The 15939-nt window shown below is 38.4% G+C and overlaps 1 protein-coding gene across 1 annotated transcript; it reads left to right on the forward strand.

The window, feature by feature from the left end:
* The first annotated feature begins 5178 nt into the window (after positions 1-5178).
* Positions 5179-8392, forward strand: LOC127668919 (beta-defensin 38-like). The gene is made up of 2 exons (XM_052162800.1): positions 5179-5236; positions 8262-8392. The coding sequence occupies exons 1-2, from the start codon at positions 5179-5181 to the stop codon at positions 8390-8392; spliced, it is 189 nt and encodes a 62-aa protein (XP_052018760.1).
* The last annotated feature ends 7547 nt before the right edge of the window (positions 8393-15939 follow it).

A 15939-nucleotide genomic window follows, 5' to 3' on the forward strand; every position in this document is an offset into this window, starting at 1 on the left:
GAAGCAACAACCTTTCACAATAGCCACAAATAGTATAAAATATCTTGGTGTAACTCTTACTGAGCAAATAAAAGAACTATATGATAAGAACTTCAAGCCTCCGAAGAAATCAAAGAAGACTTCAGAAGATGGAAAAGTCTCCTATGCTCATGGTTTGGTAGAATTAACATAGTAAAAATGGCCATCTTACCAAAAGCAAACTATAGATTCAATGAAATTCCCATCAAAAACCCAACACAAGTCTTCACAGACATGGAAAGAGCAGGTCTCAACATCATATGGAAAAAATCCAGAATAGCCAAAAAATTCTCAACAATGAAAAAATCTTCTAGGGGAATCAACATCCCTGACCTCAAGCTGTACTACAAAGCAATAGTGATAAATACCACACAGTATTGGTACAGAGACAGGTTGATCAATGGAATAGAATCAAAGAACCAGAAATAAACCTATACACCTATGGACACTTGATCTTTTACAAAAAATCCAAAAAACATGCAGTTGAAGAAAGGGAGCATCTTTGATAAATGGTGCTGGTCTAACTAGTAGTCTGCATGTAGATGAATGAAAATATTTATTATTTTGTGTACATTTCAAGTCCAAGTTGGTTAAGGTAAAGTCAAGGACTTCACCATAAAACAAGATACACTGAATCTAATAGAAAAGAAGGCAGGAAAGAGCCTCAAACTCGATGGCCCAGGGGGAAACTTTCTAAGCAGAACACCAATGGCCTAGGATCTAATATCAACAATAGATAAATAGGACCATATGAAACTGAAAAGCTTCTCTAAGGCAAAAGACACAGTCAACAGCACAAATAGGCCACCTACAGATTGGGGAAAAATATCTTCACTAACTCTATATCTGATAGAGGGCTAATATCCAAAATATATAAGAAGTCAAAAAGTTAACCTCAAAAAACCCAAATAACCCAATTAAGAAATGGGGTTCAGAGCTAAACAGTGAATTCACAACAGAAGAATCTTGAATGGTTCAGAAGCACTTAATAAATGTTCAAAGTTCTTAGTCATCAGGGAAATGTAAATCAAAACTACCCTGAAACCAATACCTTTTACCAATCAGAATGGCTACAATTAAAAAAAGTCAAGTAACAGCACTTGCTGGTGAGTTTCTGTGGAAAGAGGAACACTCCTCCACTGCTGATGGGATTACAAACTGGTACAACCACTCTGGAAATCAATATGATAGTTTCTCAGAAAACTGAAGAGTTCTACCTGAAGACCCAGCTATACCACTCCTGGGAATATAACCAAAATATGCTCTACCATGCCACAAGGACACAAGTTCCGCTCTGTTCGTGGCAGCCTTATTTGTGATAACCAGAAGCTGAAAACAACCTAAATGCCCTTCAACTGAAGAACAGATACAGAAAATGTGGTTCATTTACACAGAGGAATACTATTGCGCTATTAAAAATTTGGACATTATGAATTTTGCAGGCATATAGATGAAACGAGAAAATATCAACTTGAGTGAGTTAAACTAGACCCAAAAGTATATGTACTCGCTGATAAGTGGATAGTAGCCAAAAAGTACAGACTATGAAGGATAAAACCCACAGACCTTAAGAAGTTTAACAAGCAGAAAGGGCCAAGTGAGGATGACTCAATCCCAAATGCAAGGGGAAACAAAACATTATGGGAGGTAGAGTGGGGAAGGGACTTGGGTGGGAGAGGGGAGGGAAGGGAAAAAAGGGGAACAGGATAAGTTGTGCAGGGGAGGACAGGAAAGAAGTCCAGAGAGCCAGGAAAATAAATGGAAACATGCAGCCTCTGGGCGGAGAAGATAGGGAAACCCTCCTGAAAGTCCCAGAGAATTGAGAGGTGAGAGACTCTCAAGACTCAAAGGCATTGATCTTATCCAAAATGCCCAACAGTGGGGAGAGAGAACTTAAAGAATCTACCTCTAATAGATAGATAAGGCCTCAAGCAGAAGGAAAGGGTAACCAAGCCATAGTCAAAATTTCTGACTCAGAATTGTTCCTATCTAAAAACTGCAGGGACAAAAATGGAGAACACACTGAAGAAAGGCAGTCCAGTGACTGGAACAACTTGGAATCCATTTTATAGGGAAGCACCAAGGCTCGGTTACTGATGCTATGAAGTGCATCCTCACTTGTGACTCACTTACAGACCAGAGCCTAGTATGACTGTCCTCGAGACACCCTACCAGCAGCTGACTGAGACAGGCTTCCCATAATGCCAAACCTCAGCTGTTTTTCTTGACCCTTTCATGTCACTGAAACCATAAACACCTGTCCGATTCCTACACACCATCAAGAACATCTTTCAGCATAAGGTCATTATCTGGAACACAACTTCTTTGTGCTCTCCTAAAACACTTCCCAGAAATTTTCACCACCGTGGCCCTTGTCTCTTCTGGATCACTGCTAATTTCTTAGCTCCCACTGACCAGCATGAATTATTCAAGCAGACCCTTTTTTTCACTCAAAGCCAGAGCCATGTGGCTGGAGAGTTGTGCTGCTTGCTAAGGCTGGAACATGGCCCCTTGTTTTATTACATCTTCATTATTTCTGTGTTCAAAATTTTCCTTCACTGCACAAGTTTGGCTGCCCTAGAACTTGCTCTGTAGACTGACTTTGAACTCAGAAATCTGTATGCCTCTGTCTCCTGAGTGCTGGCTTTAAAGGCTCCTCATCTGAACCGAAGTTTTTCTTTAATTCCTTTACACAAGATCTTTGTAAGCATGTCCAATGTGCCTCAGTATTTGGATCACAAGTGTGCTCTCCATTTCTGGCTTGTGATTCATTCCATATCTTTCCAGATATAGTCAAGGTGACAACCAAGAATAACCATCAAAATACAACCTTGTCATTTTGACACAAATGTATATCTCCAAAATGAAAACAATAGTCAGGTCATAATAATGTCCAACATGATGTTCCTATTCCTGGTTCAAAAATGTAAATAATTAGCTTCAGTGGGAGGAATCTTACCCAAAGGCTATCACTCCCTTAATTCCATTTAATACCCTTCAATATGGGATTTAGCTCCATTCCATTTCCTGGAGCCCCTTTAAGTACTTGAATCACACATTGTGTATTTATCCTTTCTAAGCTTGTGAGGCTGGAGCAAACTATTCTTCATAAAGGTGAACCACAGGATAGAGGCTAATAACAAGAATCTTTTTTAGATTTCCTTTACCAACAATCTAAATCTCTTCACTTTAGCCTCAGCCAGACTCTTAAGACAAGGGCAAAAAGCAGTCACATTCTTTAATATATATATATACATATACATATATGCATATATCACAAGAACAATCCCCAGGTCACATACCAAAATCCTTCTCCAGTGGAAATCTCTTCAGTCAGTCTTCCACAGTTTGAATTGCCCTCAGCAACACTGTTTTCCATGTTCCTACTAGGATTGAGTTCCATCTTAAAGCATTCAACCGATTTTATAATCCACAGTCCCAAAGACATATTCCTCCTAACAAAAACATGGTCAAGCCTATCAAAGCAATACTTCCATCTTTCCCTGAATTGTCCCAGCTACAAGAAGAGAAACACTACATGTCAGCAATATACTCATCATATAAATGTAAGATCAGGATATTTTTTCCAACACAACAAAACTGTAATTACTTTTCCTACAAACACCCCTCTATGAAATGACTAGTGAATATTCTTTCACCATACTGATATGCTATTTCAAAAGGAAAGTATACTATGATGTACACGGTTACTTGATATTGGCTGGTATGGACCTCTGACTATAACTTAGCATCATTATCTGCATTCCATCTTTATTAAAACTTTTCATAGTGAATAGACATCAAAGAAGTAAAGAGCCAGGATCATTTTACCACTCTGAATATAATCACCAATATAAAACAACAGCAGACTGTTATGAGACCAGTCTGTAAAAAGTTCATCCTACAATGGCAGAATCTAGGAGTAGACTAAGACCAACCAGACCAGAAGATCAGCCTCGGCCTGACTGAAAGATACAGGCTCTACTGCACTTCCTCCTGTGAGAAACACAGGAGGACCCAGACATTCTATGAAACACTCTTGCCTCCAGATGATATTGATTCTAATTGACTTTCCATATTTTACTGCTAATCTGCAGATAGCAGGAGGGAAGGAGAGCAGGAAATGATTCCTAAGAGAATCAGTACAAGAGAGTGAGAAAGAGTCTGAAGAAAAGTCACATAGTTTCTCACACAACCTAAAGTTAAGAGAAAGGTGAATGAAGTATTTTACACTACAAGACATAAAATAGCCAAAACCACAGTGTGGCCATGTTTGAATCCACGGTAAGAAGGTGTCTGATTTTGTAGTCACTGAGGACATTTATACTCAGGTACCAACAGCATTTCAATCTTAGTCATCTATAATTATGGGTTGATTTGGACAATATCAACACCTTGACACCTGAACTGGAAAAATAAGTACCCAATATGGGAATCAAAAATAAATATTTTTATATGTAAGTATTTTCATTTTGCAAGTTACCTAAACATCTGTAAAAACTGTTTAGTGCTGTCCCCAGAGGCTGAAAAACATAGAGAGCTGTGTGTCAGTGAAATCGTAGGGACATTGGCTGACAGAAACGGAGACAGGATCCAGGCTCCTGATTTACACCCTTCTTTTATTTGGCTCTGACCATGATTTAGAATGCTACATTCCTATCAAACTGTTGACATGAATGGACATTTTTCAAGGTCTGTTTTCCTCTAAAAGTTTGTGATATGTCCACCATATTTTTAAATTATGGCATTTAAGTCATAAAAATATGAGTCTGCGGAAGACATTTCCCTCTGCTTTCTCTCCATGTCCCGTACTGTAAAACCAACAGGGGACAAACGACGAATGAAACCCAACCAAATGTGTAACTATAATAAGTTTAAATACATAGTTTTAAAAAGTTGTCTGAGTTTCCTATGGAGAATTTATGAGTCCTGTTTAGACAAGTGGCACTTAGCATTTTCAGTAGAAAAGCAAAAGCCCAGGCAGCAGAGACAGAATGCCCTCAGGATTTGAGTTTCCTCAGGATACATACTGAAGCTCAGCTATTGGACAGTTACTCTAGATTGCCACTCCTCCTAATGTCTCCTCTCAGAAGTTACTTATTCCTGACTCTCTTAGGCCAGCTCTGGCCTTGTCTTTAATCAGCTCCGTGTGCAGGAATCATGAAGATCTGCTTTCTGCTGCTGATCCTCTCTATGTATTTCTTCCAGATCAACCAAGGTAAGTACCAAGACCTGCTGAACTCCTGACCAGACCTGAGTACACTGGCTCAAAGAACTGGTGATAAATGAGTTTTGGGTCTGAGGAGCAATCAGCAGGAGAGAATTCCTAGGGTCAACACCCTGCAGCCAACAGCCATCAGGGACTTCATTCTGTGGCCCAGTTCAGTTATCAGGGCAATGAGCTTGTCCGGAATGAAGAGCTAGAAATAGAAATTTCTCAAGATCTTCAACCACCATCTTGCCATGCTCATCTAGGAAATATTCTTTGTAGAAACCATTCTTTCTTATCCCCAGGAAAGCAGGTCTCACCAAGAAGCCAGATTTCTATCAAGAGTCAGGCACCTGTTCCTTTAGTGCCTTTCACAGGCCCATTTAACACATGACTGCAATACACGTGGCTAATGGGGAATATGAACTTGATGTTTTAGATTAGGTAAGTTCAAGACAGATGATGCATGTCTTGAAAGGTTGTTTGTATGAAGCAGAGACTTAGAATGAAGTACAAGTACTCTCATTTTATATTATTCCTCACAGTGTCCCTGTGAATAAAAGGAAGCCATATGACTATTTCTTGGATAGAAAGTCTACTCTAATCACATAACTTATGTTCAGTAGGTCAAGAGCCCAATCCAAGGGATGAGGGATCAAGTGAACCATCATCACTGCATAGCAAAATCTTGAACTCCTAATATAACTGAATTACTTCACACAAAGACCATTGCTAATTCTTTCTTCTGATTAGCCCAGTCTAGTAAAGTTAAAAGCCAGAGTTTCATTCTACAGATTAGCAGAAGGAGATGATCAGCCAGAGGTATACTTAAGAAGAATGAGAATCAAAACAAGGGCAGGAGATTCCATCATGGTCCAGGCATTGCTTTTCTGGATTTTCTAATCTGTGAAGACAAGGGACACATTTGTCATCTGTTATATCAGGGAGGAATTGAGTGAACTGAGTTCTCAGTCTCTCCTTGGCTCTAAAATAGACCTATTCTATTAAACCTCTTCTGCTTAGCAATTGCCTTGGTTTATTTTTCTGATGTGATATTATAGTCTGAAAAAACAACAAATGGAAAAAAGTTTATTTTATCTCCCAACTCAGTACATGATACACTGTGGCAGGGAAGTCAGGGCAATGGGAACTGAAGTAGGTAGTCACACTGTATCCACCTAATGGATACTGTTGTCTACTTGACACAATCTATAATGGCATGGGAAAAGAATATCAATTCGGGATTGTCTATGTTATCTATAGGTGATTGTCTTTGTTGCATTAACTGAAGTAAGAAGACCTGCCCATTAAAAATTGTCACCATCTCCAGGGTTTAGGGCCTGAACTGTAAAAGACTGCAGAAAGGGAACTAAGCAGTGGCTTGCAAGTTCTCTATCTATCTATCTATCTATCTATCTATCTATCTATCTATCAATCTATCCATCCATCTATCTATCTATCCATCCATTATCTAGCTATCCATCCATCTATCTACCTACTATCTACCTATCTATCATCTATTTATCTATCTATCATCTATCCATCATCTATCTATCTTGCTAATAGTAACTCTCCCAGTGTCTTACTCTCTCCCTTGCTTGATCTCTCTCTCTCTCTCTCTCTCTCTCTCTCTCTCTCTCTCTCTGTCTCTCTGACTGTCCTCTCCTATTTCTTTGTCTCTCACTGTGTATGTATTCTGTCTGTCTGTCTGTCTGTCTGTCTGTCTGTCTGTCTCTCTCTTCTCTCTCTCCTCTCTTTTTTTGATTGTGGTTATGACAACTAATTTCTTCAACTTCCTGCCACCTTAATATTTTTGTACTAATAAATTGTAACATGTAATTATGAACTAAGCCCTTTCTCTCAAAAGTTGCTTTTTTCAGGATATTTTTCCATAGAAACTAAAAAAGAAACTTCAATAAGCCATAGTCCAAAATCAGAGAGCAACGAATGAGTACATTATTCCTCATTTTCTCCATTTATGTGATCCATGATGCCTGCCTGAGAATCGTCCCATGCACAGTTAAAATCGATTATCTCACACTGATTAACACAACCAAGATAATCTCAACAGACATAACGGAGGCCCTTTTTCCAAGTGACTCTTGAGACTCTGTCAAGCCAATAATTTAAAACAATTAAAATTTATCAACATTGAAGAGGAGAAACATATATACATAAATATGTATATATACAGATTAATGATGCCATTAAGAAAATCAAACTCAGCAATATGCTTTCAAAACTCGATCTCTATTGCTCATCCTAGTGCAAGTATTTCACCAGGGAACATAGAATACACGAAGCATCCTCTTAGAGTCAAGCCAGCATCCAACAGCTCCATAAAAGGAAACAAAATATGGATATGGTAACCTCTGAAGGCTTTGATTAGGGATGATCATTATAGAGATCAATGTTAGATTTAGAGCATTGCTCTTTCAACAATCATACACAAGAAAAGACAGAACCCCCAAAATGTAGAGAAAAGCTATGATACAGAACTCAAAAAGATGGGTTTAATGTTAGGAAGTGAATGGGTTAAGCTGTGATGCATCTTTGAGGAAGTTCTGGGGTGGGAAAGTCAAGCTTCACTCCCTTTTCTCCCACCACCATAGCATCACAGTCCCACTGATGAGTTTGTGGTGATGAGAATTTTCTGCAGCCAGAGATCATGGTTCTTCCTTTAATCCCAACATCTAAGAGGATGAGTCAAAGACATCCTGAACTACATAATGAATTCCAAGCCAGTGAGGCCTATAGAGTGATACCCTGCCTCAAAATGAATAGAAAATAAGTATTCTACATTTGTTTTCTAATGTAAAAACCACAATCTATGTGGATATTTAGCTGTGGGACTCTCCCTGGTGTGTTAGTTCAAGATATCTCATATTTTATTACATGTCCAGGATACAAGTTATAAAATTATTTCTTTTGTATGTACTTTGTATTGAACTCTTATATGATCATCAGTATGCTAAATATGACCACAGTGATAGCCAAGAGACTAAGGTTTTCCTGTTCTTTTCTTTTCTAACAGCTTTTGGCCGTGATACAAAAGAATGTATCCAAAGAAAAGGTTTCTGTCACTACTTTGAATGTCCATGGTTGTATAATTTTGTTGGCACCTGTTATAAAGGAAAAGGCAAGTGTTGCCAAAAATGCTATTAGTATACCAGAAGTCACATAAACAATATGGAATCATTGCTTTAAAAAAATAAACACACTGAGGTGTTGCTTCTTTTTTCTAGATATTTTCTTTATTTATATTTGGAATGTTATCCATTTTCCTTGTTTCCATTCCAAAAACCCCCTATCCCATTCCCCCTCCCCATGCCCCACCCCCCACCCCCTATCCCCCAACCCCCATCCCCCACCCTCCCACCCCTGCTCACTAACCAACCCACTTCTGCTTCTCTGTCATGGAAATCCCCTGCACTAGGGCAACCAGCCTTTACAGGTCCAAGGGCCTCTCCTCTCATTGATGTCTGACAAGGCCATGCTCTGCTACATTTGCGGCTGGAGCCGTGGGTCCCTCCATGTGTACTCTTTGGATGGTGGTTTAGTTCCTGGAAACCTCTTGGAGGTATGGTTGGTTGATATTATAGTTCTTCTAATGAAGTTGCAAACCCCTAATTTCCTTCAGATCTTTATCTCCTCTATAGGGAAACCCATGCTAAGCCCAAAGGTTTTATGTAAGCATCTGCCTCTGTCTTTGTCAGGCTCAGACAGAGCGCCCCAGGAGACAGCTATATCAGACTCATGTCAGAAAGTACTTCTTGGCATCTACAATAGTGCCTGGGTTGGGTAACTGAATATGGGATGGATCCCCAGGTAGGGCAGTCTCTGAATAGCCTTTCCTTCAGTCTCTGTGTGAAACTTTGTATCTGTATTTACTCCAATGGGTACTTTGTTCCCCATTCTAAGAAGGATCAAAGTATTCAAACTTTGGTCTCCTTCTTCTTTAGCATCATGTGGTCTGTGAATTTTATCTTGGGTATTCTGAGCTTTTGGGCTAATATCTACTTATCAGTGAGTGCATACCATATGTGTTCTTTTTTTTTTTTTTATTTCAAATGTTGCCCCCTTCCTCATCCCCCCTCCAAGAGTTCTTTTTTTTTTAAATTTTTTTATTCGATATAATTTATTTACATTTCAAATGATTTCCCCTTTTCTAGCCCCCCCACTCTCCGAAAGTCCCGTAATCCCCCTTCTCTTCCCCTGCCCTCCCACCCACCCCTTCCCACTTCCCCATTCTGGTTTTGCCGAATACTGCTTCACTGAGTCTTTCCAGAAACAGGGGCCACTCCTCCTTTCTTCTTGTACCTCATTTGATGTGTGGATTATGTTTTGGGTATTCCAGTTTTCTAGGTTAATAACCACTTATTAGTGAGTGCATACCATGATTCACCATTTGAGTCTGGGTTACCTCACTTAGTATGATGTTCTCTAGCTCCATCCATTTGCCTAAGAATTTCATGAATTCATTGTTTCTAATGGCTGAATAGTACTCCATTGTGTACACATACCACATTTTTTGCATCCACTCTTCTGTTGAGGGATACCTGGGTGCTTTCCAGCATCTGGCAATTATAAATAGGGCTGCTATGAACATAGTAGAGCATGTATCCTTATTACACGGTGGGGAATCCTCTGGGTATATGCCCAGGAGTGGTATAGCTGGATCTTCTGGAAGTGAGGTGCCCAGTTTTCAGAGGAATCGCCAGACTGATTTCTACAGTGGTTGTATCAATTTGCAACCCCACCAGCAGTGGAGGAGTGTTCCTCTTTCTCCGCACCCTCTCCAACACCTGCTGTCTCCTGAATTTTTAATCTTAGCCATTCTAACTGGTGTAAGATGAAATCTCAGGGTTGTTTTGATTTGCAATTCCCTAATGACTAATGAAGTTGAGCATTTTTTAAGATGCGTCTCCGCCATCCGAAGTTCTTCAGGTGAGAATTTTTTGTTTAACTCTGTACCCTATTTTTAATAGGGTTGTTTGGTTTTCTGGAGTCTAACTTCTTGAGTTCTTTATATATATTGGATATTAGCCCTCTATCTGATGTAGGATTGGTGAAGATCTTTTCCCAATTTGTTGGTTGCCGATATGTCCTCTTGATGGTGTCCTTTGCCTTACAGAAACTTTGTAATTTTATGAGGTCCCATTTGTCAATTCTTGCTCTTAGAGCATACGCTATTGGTGTTCTGTTCAGAAACTTTCTCCCTGTACCGATGTCCTCAAGTGTCTTCCCCAGTTTCTTTTCTATTAGCTTCAGAGTGTCTGGCTTTATGTGGAGGTCCTTGATCCATTTGGGTTTGAGCTTAGTACAAGGAGACAAGGATGGAACAATTCGCATTCTTCTGCATGATGACCTCCAGTTGAACCAGCACCATTTGTTAAATAGGCTATCTTTTTTCCATTGGATGTTTTCAGCCTCTTTGTCGAGGATCAAGTGGCCATAGGAGTGTGGGTTCATTTCTAGATCTTCAATCCTGTTCCATTTATCCTCCTGATTGTCACTGTACCAATACCATGCTGTTTTTAACACTATTGCTCTGTAGTAATGCTTGAGGTCAGGGATACTGATTCCCCCAGAATTTCTTTTGTTGCTGAGAATAATTTTAGCTATCCTGGGTTTTTTGTTGTTCCAGATGAATTTGATAATTGCTCTTTCTAACTCTGTGAAGAATTGAGTTGGGACTTTGATGGATATTGCATTGAATCTGTATATTGCTTTTGGCCGGCATGATATTTCTAGTTCCATACCTGTGCCTAAGAATTTCATGAAGTCATTGTTTTTAATAGCTGGGTGTTATAGCTCCATTGTATGAATGAAGTACATTTTCTGTATCCATTCCTCTGTTGAGGGACATCTGGTTTCTTTCCAGCTCCTGGCTATTATAAATAAGGCTGCTATAAACATAGTAGAGCATGTGTCCTTATTTCATGGAGGAGAATTTTCTGGGTATATGCCCAGGAGTGGCATAGCTGGGTCCTCAGGAGGTACTATGTCCAATTTTTTAAGGAACCACCAAACTGATTTCCAGAGTGATTGTACCAGCTTGCAATCTCACCAGCAATGAAGGAGTGTTCCTCTTACTCTACATCCTCGTCAGCATCTGCTGTCCCCTGAGTTTTTGATCTTAGCCATTCTGACTTGAGTGAGGTGAAATCTCAGGGTTGTTTTGATTTGCATTTCCCTGATGATCAAGGATATTGAACATTTACTTAGGTACTTCTCAGTCATTCAGAATTCTTTGTTTAGCTCTGTACCCCATTTTTAGTAGGGTATTTGTATCTCTGTAATCTAACTTCTTGAGTTCTTTGTATATATTGGATATTACTCCTCTACCAGATGTAGGATTGGTAAAGATCTTTTCCCAATCTGTTGGTTGCCATTGTGTCCTACTGACAGTGTCCTTTGCCTTACAGAAGCTTTGCAAATTTATGAAGTCCCATTTGTCAATTCTTTATCTTAGAGCATGAGGTATTACTCTTCGGTTCGGGAGCTTTTCTCAGTGCCCATGTGCTCCAGGCTCATCTCCACTTTCATTTCTATTAGTTTCAGTGTATCTGCTTTTATGTAGAGGTCCTTGATCCAATTGGACTTGTGCTTTGTACAAGGAGACAAGAATGGATCAATTTGCATTCTTGTACATGCTAACTACCAGTTGAACCAGCATCATTTGTTAAAAATGCTGTCTTTTTTCTACTAGATGGATTTAGCTCCTTTGTCAAAGATCAAGTGACCATAGGTGTGTGGGTTCATTTCTGGATCTTCAATTTTATTCCATTGATCTACCTCCCTGTCATTGTACCAATACCATGCAGTTTTTATCACTATTGCTCTATAGTATAGATTGAGGTCAGGCATGGTGATTCCACCAGAGGTTCTTTTATTGTTGGGAATAGTTTTAACTATCCTGGGTTTTTTTTTTTTTGTTGTTGTTGTTGTTCAAGATAAATTTTGAAATTGCTCTTTATAACTCATGAAGAACTAAATTGGAATTTTGATGCAGATTGCATTTGAATCTGTAGATTGCCTTAGGCAAGATGGCCATTTTTACTACATTAACTCTGCCAATCCATGAGCATGGGAGATCTTTTCTTCAGTTTCTTTCTTCATAGACTTGAAGTTCTTGGCATACAGATCTTTCACTTCCTTGGTTAGAGTCATACCAAGATATTTTATATCTATTGTGAAGGGTGTCTGTTGTTTCCCTAATTTCTTTCTTAGCCTGTTTATCCTTTGAGTATACAAAGGCTACTGATTACTTTGAGTTAATTTTATATCCAACCACTTTGCTGAAGTTGTGTATCAGGTTTAGGAGTTCTCAGGTGGAATTTTGGAGTCACATAAATATACTATCATATCATTTGCAAATAGTGATACTTTGACTACTTCCTTTCCAATTTGTATCCCTTTGATCTCTCTTTGTTGTCTAATTACTCTGGCTAGGATATTGAGTACTATATTAAATAAGTAGGGAGAGAGTGGGCAGCCTTATCTAGTCGTGTTTATTTAGCTTAATGTTTGCTGTATATTACTTTTACTATGTTTAAGTATGGGCCTTGAATTCATGATCTTTCCAAGACTTTTATCATGAAGTGATGTTGGATTTTGTCAAATGCTTTCTTAGCATCTAATGAAATGATCATGTGTTTTTTTTTTCCTCTTTGAGTTTGTTTATGAAGTGGATTATATTGATGGATTTCTGTATATGGAATCATCCCTACATCCCTGGAATGAAGCCTACTTGATCGTGGTGGATGATCATTTTATGTGTTCTTGGGTTCAGTTGGCAAGAAGTTTATTGAGTATTTTTGCATCAATATTCATAAGGAAAATCGGTCTAAAGTTCTCTTTCTTTGTTGAATCTTTGTATGGTTTAGGTATCAAACTAATTGTGGCTTCATAGAATGAATTGGCTAGTGTTCCTTCTGTTTCTATTTTGTGAAATAGTTTGAAGAGTATTGGTATTAGTTTGTCTTTGAAGGTCTGACCGAACTCTGCACTAAACCCATCTGGTCCTGGATTTTTTGGTTGAGAGAATATTAATGACTGCCACTCTTTCATTAGGGGTTATGGGACTGTTTAAATAATTTATCTGATCCTAATTTAATTAGGCACTTTGGTGCCTGGTATCTGTCTAGAAAATTGTCCATTTCATCTAGATTTTCCAGTCTTGTTGAGTATAAGCTGGTATAGTAGGATCTGATGATTTTTTGGATTTCCTCAGTATCTGTTGTTATACCTCCCTTTTCATTTCTGATTTTGTTAAATTGGATACTGTCTCTGGGCCCTCTGGATTGTTTGACTAAGGGTTTATATATCTTGTTGATTTTCTCGAAGAACCAGCTCCCTGTTTGGTTGATTCTTTGTATACTTTTTGTTGTTGTTGTTGTTGTTGTTGATTTCAGCCCTGAGTTTGATTATTTCCTGCCTTCTACTCCTCTTGGGTGTATTTGCTTCTTTTTGTTTATGAGACTTAAGATGAGCTGTCAAGCTGCTAATGTATGCTCTTTCCAGTTTCTTTTTGAAGGCACTCAGAGCTGTGAATTTTTCTTTTATTTCTGCTTTCATTGTGTCTCATAAGTTTGGGTATGTTGTGCCTTCATTTTCACTAGATTCTAAAAAGTCTTAATTTCTTTATTTCTTCCTTGACCGAGTTATCATTAAGTATCATGTTGTTCAGTTTCCATGTGTATGTGGGCTTTCTGTTGTTTATTTGTTATTATTGAAGACCAACCATATTCTGTGGTCATCTGCAGGATACATGGGATTATTTCAATCTTCTTATATCTGTTGAGGTCTGCTTTGTGATCAATTATATAGTCAATTTTGGAGAAGGTACCATGAGATGCTGAGAAGAAAGTATATTGCTTTGTTTTAGAATGAAATGTTCTATAGATATCTGTTAAATCCATTTGGTTAATAAGCTCTATTAGTTTCACTGTGTCTTTATTTAGTTTCTGTTTCCATGATCTGTCCATTGATGAGAGGGTGGTGTTTAAGTCTCCCACTATTATTGTGTGAGGTGTATTGTTTGCTTTGAGCTTTACTAAACTTTCTTTTATGAATGTGGGTGCCCTTGGTTTGGAGCATAGATGTTCAGAATTAAAGTTCATCTTACTAGGTTTTTCTTTTGATGAGCATGTAGTGTTTTTCCTTATCTTTTTTAATAATTTTAGTTTGAAAGTTGATTTTATTCAATATTAGAATGGCTACTCCAGCTTGTTTCTTGGGACCGTTTACTTGGAAAATTGTTTCAGCCTTTTATCTTAGGTAGTGTCTGTGTTTGTGCCTGAGGTCAGTTTTTTGTATGCAGCAAAATGTTGGGTCTTGTTTAGGTACCCAGTCTCTTAGTCTATGTCTTTTTATTGGAAAATTGACTCCAGTGATATTAATAGATCTTAAGGAAAAGTGATAGTTGCTTCCTGTTATTCTTGTTATTAGAGGTGGGGGTTATGCTTATGTGTCTTTATTCTTTTTGGTTTGTTAATAGAAGATTATTTTCCTGCTTTTTCTAGGGTGTAGTTTCCCTCCTTTTATTGGTGTTTGCCATTCATTATCTTTTGAAGGGCTGGATTTGTGGAAAGATACTGTGTATATTTGTTTTTTTCAAGGAATATCTTTATTTCTCCACTTATGGTAACTGAGAGTTTTGTTGAGTATAGTATCCTGGAGTAGCATTTGTGCTCCCTTAGGAGGACAATCTGCCCAGGATCTTCTGGCTTTCACAGTCTCTGGCAATAAGTCTGGTATAATGCTGATAGGTCTACCTTTATATGTTGATCTTTTTCCCTTACTGCTTTTAGTATTCTTTCTATTTGCATTTGGTGTTTTGATTATTATGAGACAGAAGGAATTTCTTTTGTTTCAATCTATTTAGACTTCTGTAGGCTTCTTGTATGTTCATGGGAATCTCTTTCTTTAGGTTAGGGATGTTTTCTTCTATAATTTTGTGGAAGATATTTACTGGCCCCTTAAGTTGGGAGTCTTCGCTCTCTTCTATCCCTATTATCATTAGATTTGGGCTTCTCATTGTGTCCTGGATTTCCTGGATGTTTTAGATTAGAGGATTTTTGCATTTTTCATTTTCTTTGACTGTTGTGTCAATGTTTTCTATGGTATCATCTGTACCTGAGATTCTCTCTTCTATCTCTTGCATTCTGTTGGTGATGCTTGCATCTATGTCTCCTGATTTCTTTCCTAGGTTTTCTATTTCCAGAGTTGTTACCTTTTGTGATTTCTTTATTGTTTCTATTTCCATTTTTAAATTTTGGATGGTTTTGTTCAATTCCTTCACCTTTTTGGTTGTGTTTTACTGTAATTCTTTAAGGAACTTTTGTGATTCCTCTTTAAGGGATTCTACCTGTTTATCTGTGTTCTGCATTTATTTAAGGGAGTTAATTATGTCCTTCTCAAAATCCTCTATCGGCATCATAATCTGTTATTTTAAATCCAAACCTTGCTTTTCCAGTGTGTTGGGGTATCTAAGACTTGCTTTTGTGGGAGAACTGCGTCCAGATGATGCCATGTCACCTTGGTTTCTGTTGGTAACCTTCTTGCATTTGCCTTTCACCATGTGGTTATCTCTGGTACTAGTTGGTCCTGCAGCTTCTGGCAGGAACTTGTCCCTCCTGTGGGCCTGCAAGCCTGTCTCAGCACCCTTGGGAGACCAGCTCTCCCCTTGCCCAGAGGTTTATGGCTCA

Source organism: Apodemus sylvaticus, chromosome 18 (genome assembly GCF_947179515.1).
Source record: "Apodemus sylvaticus chromosome 18, mApoSyl1.1, whole genome shotgun sequence".
In the NCBI taxonomy this organism is placed as follows: Eukaryota; Metazoa; Chordata; class Mammalia; order Rodentia; family Muridae; genus Apodemus; species Apodemus sylvaticus.